The 22,143-nt window shown below is 40.0% G+C and overlaps 1 protein-coding gene across 1 annotated transcript in view; it reads right to left on the bottom strand.

The window, feature by feature from the left end:
- The window catches only part of GSG1L (GSG1 like), a 380,886-nt gene that overhangs the window by 156,938 nt on the left and 201,805 nt on the right, over positions 1-22,143 (bottom strand). Inside the window, exon 3 of the mRNA XM_069064135.1 lies at positions 2,764-2,916. Coding sequence (XP_068920236.1) covers positions 2,764-2,916 — 153 coding nt within the window. The remainder of the gene's footprint in view (positions 1-2,763; positions 2,917-22,143) is intronic.

Below are 22,143 nucleotides of genomic sequence, written 5' to 3'. Positions count from 1 at the left end.
TATTGGTCAGGATTCATGACTCCTGCTGTTCCTGTATTCCCACACACTGTGAACCAGTATGAGAAGCAAGCAATGATGAATCAGAAGTCACAGCTGGTCTAGCATGGCTGGTCTGAATTATACCAGTGGAGCATTCTTCTCGCTTCCAAGAGTGGTAGTCCAATCTTTAAATATATAAATGTATATATGACAGCACTAATAATTATATGTGTTATAAAAACATAGGCAAAAAACCAAAATAGTATGAGGTAAAAAAAAAAGAAAGAATATTTCATCTTAGAGTCAATAAGAAGCCACTAGAATTTACCTAATAGTGGATCAACATGGTTAGAGCTCTGAGTTAGAAAAGTTACTCTGGGGGCCCTGTGGCCGACGGATTGGATTGGGGAGAGTCCTGAGCAGAGTGATCAGTTAGGAGCCTGGGGTGATAGTTCAAGTGAGAGGTGATGAGGTCCTGAACTAAAGGGTGTGTTATGTGAGCAGAGAAGGGAACATATGAAAGAGACGTTCTAGAGAAAGGAATGTCAAGATTTGGCAACTGATTGGATATGTGCTGAGAGTAAGAATGAGGAGTTGAAGACAACACTAATTTTCAACTTAGATGACTAGAATGCTTGCGGTGCCTTTGATAGAAATAGGAATGTTCAGAAGAAGAGTAGGTTTAGAGGAGAAAGATAATGTAATGAGATAGGTGATTCAGATAGCAATTGAATTGTATGCCTGTTAATACTGGGTGATTCACTCTGCCCACTAAAAAATGACACGGGGGCTGGACTCTTATTCATCAGCCACAGCACTGGTGCAAAGAACCTGCCCCAGCCAGGGACACCTGCCACAGCCTCACAGTGACTTAGCAGGCAGGCTGTAAGTACATTGTGGAAGGATGAGGAATTTTTCCTATGCAGTTGCTGGTGTGGGTGTCTAGGAGAAGTTATGTTGTAAGTGCTCTGAAGGGCCTGTGCTTGGTAGAGGAGAGTTGAGGGTGAAAGCTTACATAGAAAGAAGAGGCCTACAGCAAGAAGGTGTGGAGTGGTAGAGTATGGGGCCACAATGATGAAGGGGATGGTGTGTCTGTGTGTAAGACAAGTCCCTCATCTGGTTATCCCAAGGAGGGTAGGATGTCATTTCCAATCAGTGGATCATTGAACCCTTGGGATCGTGCCAAGGCTCCCGCTTTAGAGACTATTGTCCTAGAGAAGAGTCTTTAGGAATAAAGGACAGTGTGGCACCCTGGAACTGTGGGACTGGTTCAACACATCACACAACACTCTGGTCCTGAGGACCTTAAGGTGCTGCTTTGTGAGGCCTTTACAAGGTAGGAACAATATAGCTTACAGTGACAACAACTAAAATTGATAGATTGTTTTAAGCTTTGCAAAGTATTTTAAATACCTAATTTCATTTGATCCTTACAATAATCATTAGACAAGTGCTATTATTATCCCCATTTTTCAGACAAAAAACTTAAAGTAGTAAAGAGAGAACTGTACTATAAGTCATAATATTTGGATTCTAATTCAAGTTTTCCCACAGACTTGGCAGCGTGATGTTGGGCAAATCGATTCCTCTTTTTAAATTCCAGTTTTCTCACCAGTAGGAGAGGACTGAAGTGGGTATCCTTTAAGCTCTCTTTCCATCTCTGACAATCTGTTCTTCTGTAGGCTATGGATGCCTCAAATTGGAAACTCTACCCCCATCCTTGAGGCAACTCATCCCACACTCATTTCCTCCAACCGCTTCTGCACTTGCCTCAGTTTCCTGGGGTTCTTCTGAACTGGGGAATACCCTCTCTGCAGCCAACCCAGACCACACCCACACCATGAGCCAGGTAACTCCAGCACTCTTTAATCCTCAATGCTCATTACCCAGAGAAGTAGAGAGTGAGTTTCCTGCTGACTGGCAGATGTGTAAACATTCCTGGGGCTTCTTCATGCCCTTTACAATCATTTGCTATATTTAAGCCGTCGTCACTTCCTAAACTTCTTAACTTCCTTATTTTTCCTGTTGGAGCAGACAAAACACTCAGAAGCTTAGCTATTTTCGAATCATCGCTAATTGCATCTCCTGTCTTCTCAAGTAGTATATTTTCTTTCTAGTGTTTATTTTCTTCCAGACACATTTATAAAATTCCATCTTACTCCTACTTGCCCTTTTGGTCTCATTTAACCATCTTGTTGGCGTGTATATCTGGGTTTCTTTTTCTTGTAGCCTTACTATATCGTCATATTCTTGACTAAAGAGAAAATAAGAGCAGAAGACAGAGTATTGGACTTGAAATCAAAAGGATCAGGGTTAGAGTCACCAAACTGTGAAACCAGGGAAGGTGCTTGCCTTCTCTGCAGCCTGATTGCCTCATCTGAAGAATGGGAATAACAGTATTCATGCAGCCACTTCATATAGTTTGTGAGAGGTAAAAATCTCCAAGTGCTATAGAAAGACCCATTATTATGATTTCCTCACTCTTTTCTCACAGGACTAGGAGGGAGGCTCCTTTTTGCCTGTTTTCCTGTTTCAGAGTAACCAGAAAGTTCTGAAAGACTTATTAAAGGAAAAAAATAATGGACTGATGCATGAAAACTGGAAAGAGTTTTAGGGAGAAGAATTTTTTGGCACAGAATTCTCCTCTCAAAGGCCATGATCTACGGTGAGCTTGGGATGAAACTAAATGAACATTTTGTCCAACATTGTCACATGCAAAGTTATAACCAATTCATTCCATTTGCTTTTTCCCCCTCATATTCAAAAACTAGAAATGTCCTTTACCTGACAGCACGGTGAAGACAGCAGCAAAGGCGTTGAGTTTGAGTCCATCTATGACATTACTGGAGTGGAAAAGCTCTAGACACATAAGGCTGAATCCAACGACCAAGAGAAGGATGTATAAGACTTCTGAAACCACAGACAGCCAAAGTACACCTGCAGCATAGAAGGGCAGAACAAGTCTCTTGAGTGACCTCTTCTTTCACAACTGGAATGTTAGGAGCATGGCATCTTGGTTACCCACAACCTCCTCCTTCCCCATCCTCCCCAGCCACCACCCCCTATCACTCCTCCTGAGATTTCAAAGTTGCATTGAACCTCACAGAAACAAAAACAAACTCCGAACCAAAATCCCAAACCTCTGAGTCAGATGGGGAGGACTTATGGAGAGGTCAGTGTTCTGGGATGAGGAGAAATACCAGGTTACCCTGTCCCAGATCAGAAAGTATTATATCCAAGTAACTCAGATAAATGCCTCAAAAAGGGAAGGGCTAGTCCTCATCACCCCATATCCTTCCAATTAGGAAGGGACAAACCTTGGGCTATTTATAACTCACCCCCCAAACAGGGAAGGACTAGTCCCTAAGTCACCCAGAACTAACCCTTCAGACAAAGAGGTACCAGCCTTTGGCAATTCAGAACTATCATAGAGAAGAATAGCCCTCATCCCCCTCACCACAGAGAAGGGAGGGATCAGCTTTAGATTACTTGAAATTTCCTAAAGCACCCCCTCTCTACCATCCCCACCCCACCCCAATCCCCTGCCCCACAAACAAGGAAGGGACCCAGACCAATTCTCTTAGAACCAGTCCCCCAAACAAGTATTAATCTCAGATCACTCAAACCAGGACTCCAAATGGACAGAGACAACCATTAGGTTATTATCCCAAACAGAGAAGAACGGGTCACCAAGTCACCCTGAACTGACTCCCTTCACTAGGAGGTCCCAGTCCCAAGGCACTCAGAACCAATCCCTGAAACATGGAGGGCCAACCCCAAGGCACAAAATCATCTACTACAGAATTTCCGAGTTGGAAGATGCCTGAGTGGCCAACCTATACCTGAGAAAAAGAATCCCCTTAACAACATGAAAATCCATCAAATACTTCCAAATAGTGATTACATCTCTTTTTTAGACTTCTCTGCTCCAGGCTAAGTGTCTCTAGTTGCTTCAACTGATCCTTCTGTGACATGGACTCAAGGGCCTTTAGCATTTTATCGCCTTCCCTTGTACACTCTCTAGTTCATCAACATATTCTTAAAATGTGTCCCCTGAAAAACTCAGTACTGCTGATGAAGCTTGATCAAGGAAGAGGGCAGGAGGCTTATCACACTGCACCTCTCAATGCAGCTTAAGAACATGTTGATTTTCTTTTTTCTTTTTTTGGAGGGGGGAAGGCAGGGCAATTGGGGTTAAGTGACTTGACCAAGGTCACACAGCTAGTAAGTGTGTCAAGTGTCTGAGGCTGGATTTGAACTCAGGTCCTCCTGATTCCAGGGCCAGTTCTCTATTCACTGCACCACCTAGTTGCCCCCCACATTGATTTTCTTAGCCACCATTACCGCAGAGCTGATCCATATTGAGAATGCAGTCCACTAAAGCCCCCAGACCACAAGGTCATAGCTATTTTTGTAATAATACTAAGATGTCTTAATTTCTAATGTGGTAGATGTCAGTAGAAATGGCCTACATAAACAAAAACTCTTGGAGGGGGGAGGTGGTCTTTGGTAATTTTTAAGAGTATAAAGGGGACTGAAGAGCAAAAAGTTCAAGAATAATAGGGTAAGGTAATACACCATCACTGATTACCTCTCCAGAACTTAACCTCTTTAAGTAAGTGATTTGAACACTTGAAAGATTGCCCATATTCCTAGCCCACTTGGGGATTCCTCGTGTCCTTAAATAAGCTCTCTGTACCTTGATTCCTCCATCTATAAAGTAGCAATAACTTCTGCCACCCTGCCTACCTCTCAAGCATACTGTAGGGATCACAGAGATTCTATGAGTCAAGGGCATTGAGGAAAACCTGATTCTTTACAAGTGTAGAATCATAGACTGTTTATATGTGGGAGAAAAGGGCAGCTTAGTAGTAAGACGGCTGGATCTGGTGAAAAGGCAGCCTGGGTGTGAGTCCCAGCTCCACCATTTACTAGCTGTATGACTTTGATCAATCCACTTGACTTCTACAGGCCTCAGGTTCCTCCTCTGGAAGATGAAAGATTAGAGTAGATGACTAAGCTCCCTTCCCACTCTGAATCCTCCAAGATCATCTAGTATTTCAACCCTCTCATGTTACCAAAGCAAAACCTGAGTCCCAGAGAGATGAAACTTACATTGGTAGAATGTAAGCTCCTTGAAGGCAGGAATTATTTTGTCTTTTTATCCCCAGTGCCTAGCGTACTGCCTGGTACACAGCAGGTGCTCAATAAATGCTTGTCAAATTGAATCAAAAGTAACTTGCCCAAGGTTAGTGTCCGGGTCTCCAAAATTCCAAGTCAACATTCTCAGGACTACACTCGTGCTCCTTTGCCAACTTCACATTGCATAGGAAGCAGTGGCAAAGGCAGGCCCCTTTAAGACCCTGAAGGGACACAGCCTGCAAGCATCTGAAGATGCCAGCAAAGTGGACAAGCAGGTAGCAGAGACCTGTCCTTTGTCCTTTTCCTCTCTCTGTTCTTTTTGCCACACACTCACCTACATTCAAGAAAGGGAGAGTCTTAAGTATTGGAAAAACTGTAATGCTCAATCCTTAGGGCTCTTTGATATTTTGCAGGGGTATAGCTGTTGAGGGGTGGGGAAAAACGGGATCCCGATAGGTTCAACAGGGAGTCTGGAAATAATTCAGCTCAGCCTTGCTTGGAGTTAGAGTTGAGAAAGTTTTTTAATACACCATTACAGCGGGCAAGAGTCCTTTAGGGGACCTGCGAGTGAGAGGGGTACATGCTTTTACTTTTAAAGGATAAGGCTGCCATTGTCTGGGCTGACCGGTCACGTAGATGCCCTGCTTCTGTGTGTGTTCTCTCTGTGTATTGATTCTCCCCACTTAGGCTGTGTGTATTTGTGGGAGAGGGCCTCCAGTGGCTAGGTGGTGCAGTGGACAGAGCTCTGGGCCTCGAGTCCGGAAGACTTGAGTTCAGATCTGGTTGCAAGCACCTACTAGCTGTGAGAGTGTCACTATACTTCTGTTTGCTCCTATTTATTTGTCTGCAAAATGGAGATTATAACAGCACCTACCTCACAGGGTTATTGTGAAGATCAGATGAGATAATATGTATAAAGCTTTTATAGTCCCTAGTCCACTTCAACAACCCACCATCAGAACTAGAAGGGACCTTAGAACACCGAATGTTCAGCTGGAAGGGCTCTGAGAATTAGCATGGCAGCATAATACTGGCACATAGTAAGCTCTTTATAAATGCTTATTCCCTTCCCCTTACTCCTTCCCCTAATTTCCACCTCCCCCCCCCATTATTCCATTTCATTAAATGACCTTGCTTTGAACTAATTGTGATCTTTGGTTTACTATTAAGGGAAATCACATGGGCCGGGACTCTTGGGTTATAGTTTTAAGTCCATGGACCCACAGAGAACATTGGATCTTGACTAGTCATCTACTGGAAGACCTGAAACAAATAGGGAAGAAGGAAGAATACAGATAGGCAAATCCGGCTGACTCCTAAAGCCTGCCCTAGGGAGGAGACACCTCAGACACTCCCAGTCAGCTCAGGAATTTAATGTCCCAGTGTCAAAGAGTTCACAATCCAAGTGCACTGTGCCCTGAAGCTCCCTATCCTGTATGACCTAGTAAATGTGAACTGAACAACATGTCAGAGAGCCAGAAGCACCTACACTTCTGCCCATTCTGATACATCCAGCCTGTATCTCAGGAACATTAGCTGCAATTTCCACCAACGTTAAGGGATTTTAAGTCACTGGAAAAATGATTTTTTTATGTGTGCGTACATGTAAAAATATCACATCTCCTGGGCACTTCCCTGGATTTCTGCACTAGAATAATGTGCTCCTGGCAACCTAAATTCTGTTAAAACACCCACTGGCACCACACACCCACAGCAGCAGAGACCTCTTGCTGGGCATAGCTCCCATTAGACACTGAAGAGACAAAGCCTGAAAAATTCAGGGTCATCCCTGCACCATCCCCATGTGAAGCATGAATTTCAAAGCTGGCACCACCCCCTTCTCCTAATAACAGGATTCTATCTCTTCAACCACATCCACTCTATGGTGGCTGTCAATGCAGACAGACAATAGGATAAAAACCCAATAATTCCCCGTGCCTCGGTGGATAATCTCTTTCTTCCACTACACCCCCCACCTTCCTTCTTCTGAGACTGTTTGGGAACCTTTTAGACTACTCCTTCTCTCCCCCTGCCCCGACGTTACTCCACTTCTCAATATTTCTTTTACTCCAACATCCCTTTAAAGATGTTTTCTGTGACTGCCTCCAGAGCTTTTACAAAGCCCATTTTACTAATCTCCCCCTACAAATATGCTCACCCACACTCGTTAGTCTCTGCCAAGAGCATCTAACCCTGGATAATCCATGGCACAGTCCTCCTCCTTCTCCTCTTTCCACCCGCTTTGGGACACATTACATTTCCCTCTCTTCCTTATACTTCTTCCCAGTTCCCTATAACTGGACCACTTCAACTCAGGACAGTTCAGCACCAAGCAACCGAGCCAGAGGGACCTTAGAACACCAAATGTTCAAGCTGGAAGGGCTCTTAGAATATAGCACGTCAGCACTAGGGAGTCTTAGAACCCAGGTGGCAGAGGTAGAAAGAACCTTAAAAGTAACTAGCTTCCTCATTTTTATAGGTGAGGAAAATGTGTCCCAGAGAGAAGGCTGTCCCCAAATCTTCCTCTATACTACCCTGCTCGGATCTATGTTATTTGTTGTATGGTATGGCTCTCTCTGAAAGGGGATAGACAAGGCATGCTAAAGGATATTTTAATGATATTTAAAAAAGAGAGCAATAAAAATTATTTTAAAGAAAGAATCATATTTTTTGATATTGGAAAGTTCTCCCATTTATTAGCAATGAGCTGGGGTATTTCTGTCACAAGGCTTCTTGCACTTATTAAAAGAACCAATTACATGGGATTTGGGAACATAGTGCTCAATAGATTCTTAGTGACATGACTAACTGCTTTGCTCAGAGAGAAAAAGCCGTAGCACAAATTCCCCAGCCTGATCAGACTACTTAGCCCAGTTGGTTCAGGCCTTTCTTCCATGTTCACAGTGCCTCCAGGTTGGGAATCAGTGCTAACTGTAACCAGTAGAGCTGAGTTTGATTTGAGTGGCTTTCTTTCTGAGCCTTCTGTAACTGAGCCTGGGCAGGTAAAGACTGCCCATCCTGTTTTTGGTATTTCCTCCGTCCTGATTTCTAACAGATCTGGGCTGGGGTTGGGCCTATATAATAAGAATATAATATAATAAGAATAAGGAAATCATGGAGGTCTGTTTTGGGTTAACACCTAGCCGGAAGGGACCTAAGAAGATACCTTAGAATACGATTGTATTCTCTCATTTTACAGAGCAAGAAACTGAGACCAAGAAAGGAAAAGTGACTCACCCAGGATAACACAGTCAATCAATCAATCAGCAAGGATTAATGTATTAAGTACCTACCAAGTCCCAGACACTATGTTAGGTGCTGGGGATACAACTGCAAAACTGAAGCAATCCCTGTTCTCAATGAGCTTGTATTCTGTTGGGAAAGAAAAATAAGCTTGTGTGCGTATGTGTATGTGTATGTGTGGTGTCTTCTTGGGTATAATTCCAAACTGCTTTCCAGAATGGCTGGACCCATTTACACCTCCACCCACAGCACATTAAGGTGTCTGACTTCCCACAGTCCCTCCATTAATCAGGATTTTCTCTTTTTGTCATTTTTGGCAACCTAATAAGTGTGAAGTAGAACTTCAGGGTTGTTTTTAATGTGTATTTATTTTATTATTAGTTATTTGGAGTATTTTTTTCATAAGACTGTTAACAGCTTGCATTTCTTCTTTTGGAACATGCCTATTCACATCCTTTGATGATTTGTCCATTGGGAAATGGATCTTGTTCTTGCTATGAGGAACTCCTAGATGAGGGAACTTATTCTACTATGTCAGCATCTTCTCTGCAACTCATAATCTTAGATAGTTGCCCAAAGGACTGAGAAGTTAAGTGATTTACTCAGGGTGACAAAGTCAGTATGTGGCAGAGGCAGAACCTCAATCTAAATCTTATTGACTCTGAGACTGGCTCTCTATCCACTATGCCAGGGGTGGGGAACCTGCAGCCTTGAGGTCATATGTGGCCCTCTAGGTCCTCAAGTGCAGGTGGCTCTTTGACTGAATCCAAATTTCATGAAGTTTGACTTCAAGGGGACAGGTTCCCTACCCCTGCATAACTATGCCATGCCACCTCTCCTTTGTTGCTATGTATTTACATAAATTCTAATATCTCAGATATCTGAGGAATTTGCTGCAAATATTTTTTTCTAAATTATTTCTCCTGTGAGTCTAACTGAATTGATTTGGTTTGTGCAAAATCTTTTCAATTATATGAAATCAAAATTGCCTATTTTATCTCCTGTGGTCATTTCCATCCCATCTGATAAGAAACAAAAACAAAAACCTCTTCCCTTTCCCTCCTTTTGTTCATGATTATATCTAAGTCATTTATCCATTTGGAGCCCAGTATGGTATAAAGCATGAGATGTTTGTTTTAAACTAGCTTATACCAGACTGCATTCTAATTTCCCTATCAGTTTTTTTGTCAAATAGTGAATCCTTACCCTGCTAGTAGTTGTGTTTAGGTTTACTAAATATTATGCTGCTATATTTGATTGCTTCTGGATCTAGTGTACTTAATCTCTTCCACTGATCAACTTTCTACTTTTTAACTAGTATCAGATAGTTTTGATAACTATTGCTTTAAAGCTAATTTTGAGATTTAGTACTAATAGGTTCTTTTCCTTACCATTCCCTCCCCCCCCATTATTTTCCTTGAGATTCTTGATTTTTTTTTCCTCTAGATGAATTTTGTTACTTTTTTTCCTAGTTCAAGAAAGTGATCTTTTGGTAATTTGACTAATATGACACTGGATCTATAAATTAACTTAGATAGCATTATAATTCTTATTATATGTGCATGGGCCAACCATGAGCAATTAATCTATCTCCAATTATTTAAAGCCTGTGTGTGTGTCTTGGTATCTGGATTCCCAGATATTTTCATATCTTCTGTAGTTATTTTAAATGGAATTTCTTTAGGGGCAGCTAGGTGGCACAGTGAATAGAGCACTGGCTCTGGAGTCAGGAGGAGTTAATCTGGAGTCTCAGTTCAAATCCAGCTTCAGACACTTAACACTCACTAACTGTGTGACTATGGCCAAGTCACTTAGCCCCAATTACCCTGCCTTCCCCCTTCCCCCCCAAAAAAAGACAAAAAAATAGAATTTCTTTTTCTATCTCTTCCTGCTAGCTTCTATATACAAAATGTAATGAAAATTATTTTTGTGTGTTTACTTTATTTGCTGTTATTTGTTGTTTTTAGTCATGTCCAACTCTTCATGAACTCATTTGGGGTTTTCTCGGCAAAGATATTGGAGTGGATTGCTGTTTCCTTCTCCAGCTCATTTTACAGATGACAAACTAAAACAAACAGCATTAAGTGACTTGCCCAGGGTCACACAATCAGTAAGTATCTGAGATCAGATTTGAACTCAGGAAGAGGACTTTTTCTGACTCCAGGCCCAGCACTCTATCCATTGTACCACCTGGCTGCCATTTACTTTAAAGCTTACTATGTTAATTAGGTTAATAGTTTTGGTTAATATTAGTTAAATCTATAGAGTTCCCTAAGTAAACTATCATACCATTTGCAAAAGTAGTAATTTTATTTCTTCTGTTCCTATACTTTTTCATTCAATTTCTTTCTTTTAGTCCTATTGTTTATGCTTGGAATTTCTAGACCTACTAAAATGAGTGGTGACAATAGATGTCCTTTCTATCTTAAGCCTTAATTGCTTAAAATTTACTATTTATCCATTACAAATAATGTTAGGTTTAGGATTTATATATCAACTATTTGCCAAATTAAGGACAGGTCTATTTATTCCTTTTCTTTTAAATATCCTTAACATAAATGGATACTGCATTTCATAATTTTTGTGTGTTGATATAATTATATGATTTTTATTAATATAGTCTATTACATTTATAATTTTCCTGATTTTGACTAATCCTGAATCAACCAACCTTATCATAGTGATTTTAAAATATGTTACTATAACCTTTTTGCTAATAATTGATTCAATTTTTTTGTCAATAGTCATCATAGATAGTGGTCTATAATTTTCTTTCACTTCTTTATCTCTCCCCAGTTTGATCCTCCCCAAGATTTGATTTGTCTGAAAGAAGGAGTTTGGCAAGTTACCATCTTCCTCTATTTTTGCAAACAAATTATGTAATAATTTATAGCTAATTATTCTTCAAATGTTTGCTAGAATTCAATTTTAAATTCATCTGGCCTTCATTTTTTTTTTCTTTCAGAGTTCATGGTTTTTTCCCTTGTATTTTCTGACACTGGATTATTTAAGTTTTCTATTTATTATTCTTTCAATCTGGGTATTTTATATTTTAATAAATATTCATTTCATTTATCAGGTTTGTTGGGACATAATTTAGCCAAATGCTAATAATTTTCTTCATTTCCTTTTCATCCTCTGTGAATTCTTCTTTGTCATTTTTTTAGTATGGTGATTCCTCTCTTCTTTAAAAATCTAACTAGTTAACAGCTTTCCTATCCTTTTTAAAAAGCTCCTAATTTTATCAGTTCAATATATTTTTTGCTTTCATAATTTCTATTTTTGTGTTTACTTGGGATTTTTTGACTTCTTATTTTTCTAGGCTTTTTTTCTAAGTACCAGGCCTAGTTCATTGATCTGTTCTTTCTTTCTCTTGTTGATGGAAATATTTCAATATGAATTTTCCACTAAGTACTGATTTGGCTGTATCCCAAAAATTTTGATATGTTGTTTCATTGTTATCATTTTCTCTGATGAAATTATCTGTTGTTTCTATGATTTATTCTTTGATCCAGATATACCAAATGATTAAATTAGTCACCATTTAAATTTGAATTTTTTTAAAATGCCGTTTATTATAATTTTATTGCATTTTGGTCAGTAAAGAAAATGTTTAATATTTCTGCCTTTCTGCATAAAAAAACAAGAGATTTTAAGAGGAAGGGTTAAGGTTGCATAGAATTCCAGGCACAGGGTGATAGTCACTACAAAGGTATAGAGGCAGAAGCTGGAGTATCACATGAAAGCAACAACAAGAAAGCCAATATGACAAAAACAGAATGATTCCATAGGTAAGGACAGTATATATGAGAAAGTTGGAGAGGTAATTTGAATCCAGGTTACAGGGGGCTTTAAAAGTTTATAATAAAGCTTATTATAGAGTAACTTATAAAGCCATCAGCTAATATTTGATCCTAAAAGTAATACGGAATTTTTATAGTTCATTGAACAGAAAAGTGAAATGATCAGACTGGAACACTAGGAAAACTCCTTTGGTACCTGTGTGGAACACGAATTTGAGAAGAGAAAGAGATATAAAGAAGGCAGTACAATTAGAAGGTTTTTTCAATAGTCCAGGCAAAAAGAGGTGATGGTAGTGGTAGAGGTGATGTTGATAGTAACAATAGTAATAATAATAGAAACTAGCTATTAAGAGCCATGTTATCTCATCTGATTCTCACAACAACCTTATATTCATTTTATAGATGAGGACACTGAGGGAGAAGGAGGTTGAATGACTCACCCAGAATCACACAGATAGTAAGTGTCTGATGCAGAATTCAAATTCAGGTGTTCTTGACTCCAGGTCCATCATTATATCCCATTCTATCCACCATGCCAACTATCTGGTCTGATGAGTGTCTTAACTAGGGTGGTAGCCATATGTGAAGAGAGAAGAGAATGCATATCACAGATATTTTGCAGGTAGAAGTGGCAAGACTTGGCAATCAACTTGATATGTAGAGTGAGGGAGAGTAAAGAGTTGAGGAAAATTCCAAGATGGTGAGCCTGGGTGAGTGGAAGTATGTCAGAAATAAAAAAGGGAAGTTTGGAAAGGAGTAAGTTTTGGGGAAAAGATAAATTTCAGATACCTATGGAATATCCAGTTTCAAATATTCAACAAGAATCTGGAGATAGATAATTGGAACTCGGGAAAGAGACTAGGGCTAAAAATATGGATTTGAGAATCATCTGCATAGAAATGATACAAAATTTATCAGAACAAATGAAGTCTCCAAGTGAAAGAGTATAAATAAATTAGAGAAAAGTATACAAGACAGGGACTTGGGGGGTAGGCACAGCCAAGGATTAGGATATGGATAATGAACCATTGAAGGAGATGGAGAAGAAGCTGCCAGACAAGCAGCAAGAGAACCAAGAGAGTGTAGTACAGAAAAAACCTAGAAAGAAGAAGGTATCTAGGAGGAGACAAAAATGCCAAATACTACAGAAATGTCAAGAAAGATAAGGATTAAGAAAAGGCCATTAGATATGATCATTAAAAGAGCATTGGTAATTTCAGAGAGAGTAGTTTCAGTTGAGTGATGAGATAAAAAGCCAATTGCAGAGAAATGAGGAGTGGAAGAAGGGAAGTAGAGGCAGTAGGAATAGAAACCTTTTCTAGGAATTTGGGTATAAAAGGAAGGAAAGAGGAAGAGAACTTAAAGGAATAGTAAGGTCTAGAGGGATTTTATTTGTTTTTCCTTAGGAATGGAAAGACTTAAGCATGCTTTAAGGTAACAGGGAAGGAACCAATAGCTACAGTAACATTGAAGATGTGGGCAGAGTAGGGGGAATGATCATAAGGTTAACCTGCTGAACAAGACTGGAGGAGATGGAATTAAGGGCACATATGCAGGAGTTGACTTCAGCTAGGAAAAGGGTCATCTCTTCATCAGAGACTGGAACAGAAGGGAAGAGAATAGGGGATGATGTCAAGGACATTTGAGGGAAGTGGAGAAGAGGGAGCTCATAGTGAATGGTTTCTATTGTCTCAGTAAAGTTTGAGGGAAGGTTCTCAACTGAGAAGGGCAGGTTGCTATAGGACACTTGAGGACAAAAGAAGTTTGGAAGAGCTTCTGTGGGAACTATGATCAAGACTCAATAAGGAAAGGTCAAAAAAGGCTGTTTTACTATGACGAGGATTAGATCACATAAATTAAATCACATAAATTAGATCACACAATAAAATCACATTGAGATTAGATCACCTAATTTTGTAATAGAGATATAGCATGGTAACTCACTCATTCATGTTTCTATGAACTGCTGTAGATTTTAAAGAGAAGGAATGACAATGGCTAACATACTGAAGAGTCTTCCTGAATTGAGACTGATTTTCAGACAAAAGGTAGTCTCATCCTTGAAACCTTTACAGATTGGCAGACTCTTTTGGAGTCTGCTTTTCCCCTGTCCAAGTCTTTGAAAATTCAGGACCACCCCTCTACAGGTGAAGAAGGAGGCTTATAAATCACAGAATATTAATACTATAAGGGATTTGAGAGGTCATCAAGTGCAATCCCTCCTCACTTCACAGATGAAGTAAATAAAGCCCACGGTGATTCAATGATTTGCTCAAGGTCACAGAGCTCATGAGTGCCAGAGCTGGGACTAATGTAGATTTTCTGATGTGAGGCACAGCCCTATGCTATTGTCGTCTGATTGTATTCAACCCTTCACAATGCCATTTGGGGTGTCCTTGGCAAAGATACTGGAGTGGTTTACCATGTCCTTCTCCAGTACAATTTACAGATGAGGAAACTGAGGCAAACAGGATTAAGTGACTTGCTCAGGGTCACATAGCCAGTAAGAGTTTTGAGGACAGATTTAAACTCAGGAAGATGACTTTTTCCTGACTCCAGGCCCAGCATTCTATCCATTGTGTCACCTAGCTGTACTAATATTCAATATAACAAGTTCTTTATAGTCTACAATATACATACCACAGCCTTATATGTTAGGACTACCTGGCTATACACCTGCATGACCTGTTCTAGAAAATGAGTTTTCTGGATCAACCCAACCTAACCTCCTCAATAATTCAAGTTTGGGAAGACTGACCTGGCTAATCATAGGCTAGTAGCCATAGCCGTGTCTATCTCTCAGTGACCTGTGAGACTTCTCAGTGGAATGGTGTAATGGGAATGCAAATTTGGAAGATCTTCCCTGCCCCTAGGCTAAAGTGCACCTGAAGCCTGGGGTGGGAGGCTTGTTTTTCAGTAGATACTTCTGGATTGGCCAGTGAGTCAATAAGGTTGTTACATTCTCTGAGCCAGGAGAAGGCTATATAAGCCCTGATGTGTAGCTTTGTTTTGGGGGCTCACTTTGAGAAGTGTTCTGTGATTTGATCTGTATTCTGAAAAGCCGTTGTCCAGAGCCCCCCCGGCTTTGAAAAACCCAGATGTTGACTGGGTATGGATGTAATGGTTGGACAGTTCGGAAATCTATTTGATCTGTTTCTGTCTTGATAATTCTGCCTGTATACTTTGAAGTTCAGGGTGCTGACCTATTTCCCCTGAACAAGGTAAACGATATATGGTATGACTGATTAAAGTAAGCTTGTTAACCCATTTTGAGTTGCTTTCCTTTAACCAAGCAGATCCAAGAACCTGTGGTGTTGGCAAACCTTGGGGGTGCCGGGGTGCTTGCTGCTACAAATGGTCAGTCAGCTTAAGACTGTATATCATCTGAAAACCAACCTAAATTCAGGGACGCTCATTATTAATAATGTGAAGAATTTTCAACCACAGAAACTCATGAAGACCATCTCCTGAGAAATTGAAAAGATGTGAGACAGGAGGCAGCATGACCCAATGGAAAGAGCACTGTCCCTGGTGTCAGAGGACCTGGGTTTAAATCCTACCTCTGACACTACCCAAGTAGCCTTGGGTTAGTCACCTAAGTTCCCTGTGCCTCAGTTGCCTTATCTATATGCAACCAGCAAGTCCATGACCATGACCGGTAAAGTTGGATGGACTTTACTCACTCCTTTCTCTTCCCACATCCCTTCTGGAAAGGGGTAGGTCAGAATCCTTCTAAGCCACATGGGATGCTTATGGGATTCGTGCAGAGCATTATCTTCTCTTTGATAGGTCTGTCTCTGTGTCTCTGCCTCTTTTTCTCAGTGTGAACTTCTGTTTCTATCTCTCTCCTGGTTATTTAATTAGTCATACCCTGTTACACAATTAACTTGGTTTTAGTCTCACAGAAATCACGACCTTTAGTTCCACTTGGATCCTTTCTGGCTATTATACTGAATTTTTATTCTATTGAAAGTTACTAATAAAGTCACAACCCCCAGTTTAAATTTTCATTTGTTCAGAGGTCTAAACAATATAGTTCTCTCCCAAAATTCAAATTTTATGTATTTCTAGCTGACCTCTGGCTTCCACCATTCCCCTTTTCTTGACATGGACTAAGTATGCAGATAACTAATGTATGTCTTTATAACCAAGCAAGGGTTTTTATATGAAGAAAAACGAGAAAAAAGAAACCATTTAGATGAAAAGAAATAGGAAAAGAGTATATAATATTTCCTATTATTAGAAAGGCATGGGGAGAGGAGTTGCATAGAGTAAATCTTTCCAAATTTCCTCCAGTCTTTGAATAGGTGATTCTAACCAACACTTTTAATCCAGGTTTTTGTTGCTGTGGTTATTTTGGCCATTTTGCTTATTTCAGTGCCCGCCCCCCGCCCCCGCCCCCCACCCCCACCCCCCATCACCACCACTTGTCTCCAGTTTTTCTCATTAACTCTTGATGGAATGATGATGCTTCCTCCCTACACCACCACCACTTCCACTTCTCTGCTTATACAGTACCAGCCCCTTTCTCTCACACTGTTCTCCCAAAGACTGTGTGTCCCTTTTTCAAAACTCCTGGGTATGGCTCAAGTTGCTTTTCAGCTAAAAGATTATGATAGTCCAAATATCTTTTGGGCTAAGAGATAACAGTTGTCCCTTTGAACTATAAATCCCAAAGTGCCAGTCAGTCCTCAAACCTCAGTTACATATACAATGAGGGAATTGAACTAGGTGACCTCTGAGGTCTCTTCAGATCCTAGTTCTAGGATAACCGTCAGGAGATAGTGTTTACAATGATGAAATCAGATCTTCTGACATACTCAGGTATACATACCACGCTGTTCTAGGCAATATACGAGAATAAAGACAAGTCCTACCATCAATGACAGGCAGTATGGTGTTATGGAAAAAAATACCCCGCATTAGAGGAGGAAACACCTGATTTTGAGTCCTGTCTTAGTACTGACTGTAACAGTGAGCAAATCATATTTTCCCTATGGACCTTGATTTCTTCCTCTAACAAATGAGGCAGCTAGACCAGATAATAAAATAACAGCCCTTTGAGTTCTAACGTTCTATAAATTTAACCTGATTCCATAGACAAAGAGAAGCAAGAGTTCCCTCCCCCCAAAGCATAATAAATGATACAGTTTTTGCATGCATATATACATATACATAAACACACATTCACTCTCCACTACCTTAAGAATAAAAACTTTGTAAGTTCAACTGTTTCTCAGCATTTTTATTCTTAATCTTAAAAAGAATAAAGAAATGAATTCTGAGAAAATAGGAAGGATAAGTTTATGGAAGGAAATGGAGAGCAGAGACAAAGATGAGCAGTTAGATTCTCTCTCTAACAAACTGGGCACCATTTAGAAAGTCACGCTCTTTTCTGGGCCTCAGTTTCCTTGTCTGGAAAATGAGGATACAGTACCAGATTCCTGGGTCCATTCCATCTCCAAAATTAAGTGAATGTATAAAGAGAGGCCTGGGTTGCAGTTTACTGGAGCAGGAAGCAGGGCTCACATGAAGGTTACAACAAACAATCAAAAGACATTTTGGATCTGAGTTCAAATCCTAGCTCTGCTACTTACTACATATGCGACTTTGAGGTAAGCCACGTTACCTATGTCCTCATTTGTAAAATAAGGTGAGCAGAATGGATGTTGCCTTCCAGGGTCTTAATTTATTATTTCTGAATCCTGTAGTTTTGTTCTCTCAAGAGGCATAATTCCCAGATACCCTCTCCTCTTTCTGTGGTTCCTTCCATTTGCTCCTGTGGTAAGGGGTTTCAATATGCAATTTGACATCCATTAGTGATGATTGAACAGCCAACACTTTAGTCTAATACCTACAGTATGACCTCTCCCTTTCATCATGGAACCATTCATTCTATAACCTTGACCAACCCCAATTAGCCCATAGGAGACCTATTCCTTTTGAAATAGCTTGTGCAAATGAGACAAAGACCCATTTTTCCTCTTCTAAGAGATTGAAAGTCATCCCCCTGAATTAGCACTTTGAGGAGGGAGGGAGTGACAGAGTGTCTGAAGAAAAAGAAATTAACTATAGCTTCTGGTGAAAAAGAAAGCCCAGAACTCTGAGGGGACCAGAAACAGGTATAAAGGAAGATAAACTATGTTTATCTTCCCCCAAGGTTTACAGGGTGAGATTGAGGTAGTTTCAGGTGATAATGGCATATGACCTCTTAGCCAGACTGGTTTGTAAACAACTTCACAGAAATCTACTCAATATTTCCAGAGTAAATTATTTCTATGCCTGCCACTCAGTCTTCTATTATCTTCTAAGAGATGAAAGAAGTTGCTTCTTCCATAGGCAAGCAGAGAAAGATGGTGGGACTCCTTTACTTACTTGCTTGCTAAGGGGTAATTAATTGGAACAGACAGGCAAGAGCTTGAATAAACAAGCTACAATCACTGGTTCTTTCCTATAAACCCCCAAATTAATGTGTAAAGGATGGAACCACTATAGTACACCTACTTTGTACAATGAACCTCCATGGATGTCCTTCTCTGACACCTTATCCTGGCATGAAGGTGACCTAGGATTTTCAAAACCTTCCAGAAAATCCAACAAAGCCACAAAGGCTTCTCATAGGAAGGGGCTAGTGATGAGCTTAGTCTTATACAAGGCACAAGCTATTTCAAAAGGAATAGGTCTCCTATGGGCTAATTAGGGTTGGTCAAGATCATAGACTGAATGGTTCCATGGTGAAAGGGAGAAGGCACGTCAAAGGTCTTATCTCCTCACTAGATGGCCAGCCATTAGACAATGGATTTCTTTAAGACCCAGAAACTCATGAAGACTGTCTGTTAAGGTATAGAATAATAAAGATTTGTACCAGGAGAGGAAGTCCTCAAGTCAAGAAATGAACAATGAAGTACTGGGACAGGCAATGGATTTAGCTAGGCCCTAAGGACTAGATGAAATGAGATGAAATGAGACAGTTGCTCTCCTCAAGGAGATTGCAGTCTAGTAAAGGGATAAAACATGTATACAATTAACAGTCATACAAGGCAGACCTGTCTGCATAGGAGAAGTTTATACAGAGGGGTAGAAGAGATTTGGAGAGGGAAGGATCACTTAGACCCCTGGAATCCTGTAGGATCAGGGAAGACTTTATAAAGGAAGCAAAACCTAAGCTGAGTGTTGAAGGGTGAAATTCCACAGAGGGAAGAGGCAAGGGAGTCCATTCTGGCCATGGGAATGGCTTGCACAAAGGTACAGGGAGGGGAGAGGTTAGGGCAAATGTAGGGAACAGGGGTGGGTCAGTTTGACTGGAGTACAGAAAATGACAATTATTTAAGGGGGATTAATGTGAAATAAGTCTAGAAAGGTGGAATGTTGTTACATTTTAGATGGCCTTAAATGCTCCGTAAGGCTGAAGAGTTTGTATTTTATGCAGTAAATAAACAACCATGGTTTCACTGACTTTCCAGGGAGTGTGCTCCAAAACAGCCCCCTGCTTAGTCTGCCCCTCTTGTCTGAAGATGTTAAAAAAATGTTTAATAATTGCACAATGGGCTGAGAGTAGAATTAGAAACTGCTTTATTCATTCAATTTCAAGAGAAGCTCCTAGTTACCCCCTGGAATGGAAGAAACGAAATTATTTTTCAGCAAGGTGCAGGGTCTAAGGGGCGATAGCTAATTTGGTTAGCAGCCATTTTTCTGCACTTTCATGAAATAAATTATGATCTTCACTTCAGGAAATTGATGGGTTTGCTTAAGAAGGCAGCTATATACAATTTCCTTTTCTCACTGTCTATGCTAATTGGATATATCAATTCCTAATTGGATGCATCAGAAAAGGACTAAGAAACCTGCTACCATCAAACCTAAACTAGTTAAATGAGATCTTGACTGGAATCACAGGAGTGTTCTAAATTCATATGTACTCCCAAAAAATAAAAAAAAAATCAAGGAAACAAATATATTTTTAAGCCCACTTCAGTTTAATATATCAAATCAATATGTCATAGAATGGTCACCACTATGGGATTTGTTACACACTCGCTATATAATGCTCAGATTAGTTATATTAAATCATGTAAATAACATTGGTGAAGGACATTTACAGTATAGACAACATGACAGCTGCTGTTCTCTAAATGTCAATACTTGAAGTTTATAAGCGTGGGAGAACTCCATATCTCAGTCACTCTGTAGATATGCAGGAGTTTATTAGATGAGGCCAGATGAGTCCTAAAACATGAAATGAAAGAGCTGAAAGGGACCTGAGAAAATAGGGACATGAAACACTGGCTTTTAGAGAAACATGGGGTATTATAACATAGCATGTTATGGCTGTAAGGGGACCCTATCAGTCTTTAGTCCAGCTACCCCATTTTACAGATGAGTAAACTGAAGCCCATAAAGAGTAAATCACTTTGCACAAAGTCACATTGCCAGATGGTGGTAGAAATGGGATTAGAACCTAGGTCTCCCAACTCCCAGAACCCTTTCATCTTCACCATATTGCTTCCCAGTTTATGATTGTGCTGCTCATTTAGTTTAGAACTCTCCAAACTGTTTTTCATGATGTGCCCTTTCTATATTTGGAGGCTATATATGTAGCAAACTTGGTTATTTATCCTCATTAGGGGATGGGGAATTTTTGCTGAATTCTAGCTAAAAGAAATTATCATGTATACTCTGCCATGAAAGTCATTTTCTGATACTCACAGTGACACTGAGATGGGCCTAAATTCAAGGAGGTTTTATGGGTCCTATCAGATTGGAAAATCTTCAAGAATGTGACTGGTAATGGATTCTGTCTGTAGGCTGACTATCTTAGTGAAGTATGGAAAAGCTTATCTGCAGGAGTCTAGCCATAAGGTGACTGGTTTTATTTTTTTAATGGCAACAATTCTTGAAGACCTTCTACTATGGCACTGAGAAATTGTGGTGTACATTGGTGGAAGGAATACCCATACCAACAAAATGACAGGTGTTTTGAAGTAAGTTACGAGCCATATGTGAGTCACCAATTTTCAAAATATTAGAATATAATAAAATGTCTAGGTAACATTCCAAATACCCAGGAGATGAATGAATGAAAAAAGACATTTATGTAATGGGGGACTGGTGTTATATTTATGAAGCAATTACTATATTCCAATAATCATACTAAGGGGAAACATGGAAAAAGCAAGCCAGTTCCTGCCCTCAAGGAATTTACATTCTAATAGGGGAAGATAATATACATAGGGGAATAGTTACCAGTTTGGGGCATTTTGGTTAAGGAAATCAGAAAGATGATGAATAGAGTCATAGGGTAAACAATTAAGTCTCCTTCCCAAGAATGTTTAATTTGATTATTCTTCCCAGAGCTAGAGGTGGAAAGGTTGTAGAATCCTAGTGATTCTGAAACCCCAGGGTCCATTGTTCAAACCTCATTCTGTACCACACATTGACCACTCATTTATTTCCATCTCCTTCAATTCAACCCCACTTCAATCTCCCAGTTTAAAGCTACTTGGCCCTTACACTGTGCTCTCAGGAATGCTTGTTCCATAGGTAACCAACTGGATTTGTCTTGAACCTTTTCTTTATCTCCTTCCATCTTCTTGTACTCACTGGGATCTGACTCCATCCTAAAGACAGATTCCCTGGCTGCCTTTTCCAGAACTGGCTGCCCTTTCACTCATACCCTCTGACTCACTGGTCATGGTAGAGAAACTGAATTACTCCTTGTTCCCCATTGTTTCTTCCAAGATCTACCTCGCCCATCATCACTCAATAACCTCTCTTCCTTTAAAGTTCTTTCAGTTCATATTTATCACCCAATCAAGATTCTGGTAGCTATTGTCTATAAATCTCACTCAATGAATTCAGTGTATTGATCACAGTCTTTTTCTCCTCTTCATCTCCTGCCCCTGTACTAGGGAAATTCTATCCATCTATCCATCTATCTATCTATCTATCTATCTATCTATCTATCTATCTATCTATC

Source organism: Petaurus breviceps, unplaced genomic scaffold (genome assembly GCF_028583685.1).
Source record: "Petaurus breviceps papuanus isolate PSGF00001 unplaced genomic scaffold, PetGlider_PUasm1.0 138, whole genome shotgun sequence".
NCBI lineage: Eukaryota > Metazoa > Chordata > Mammalia > Diprotodontia > Petauridae > Petaurus > Petaurus breviceps.
This window is presented reverse-complemented; position numbering and strand designations above follow the sequence as displayed.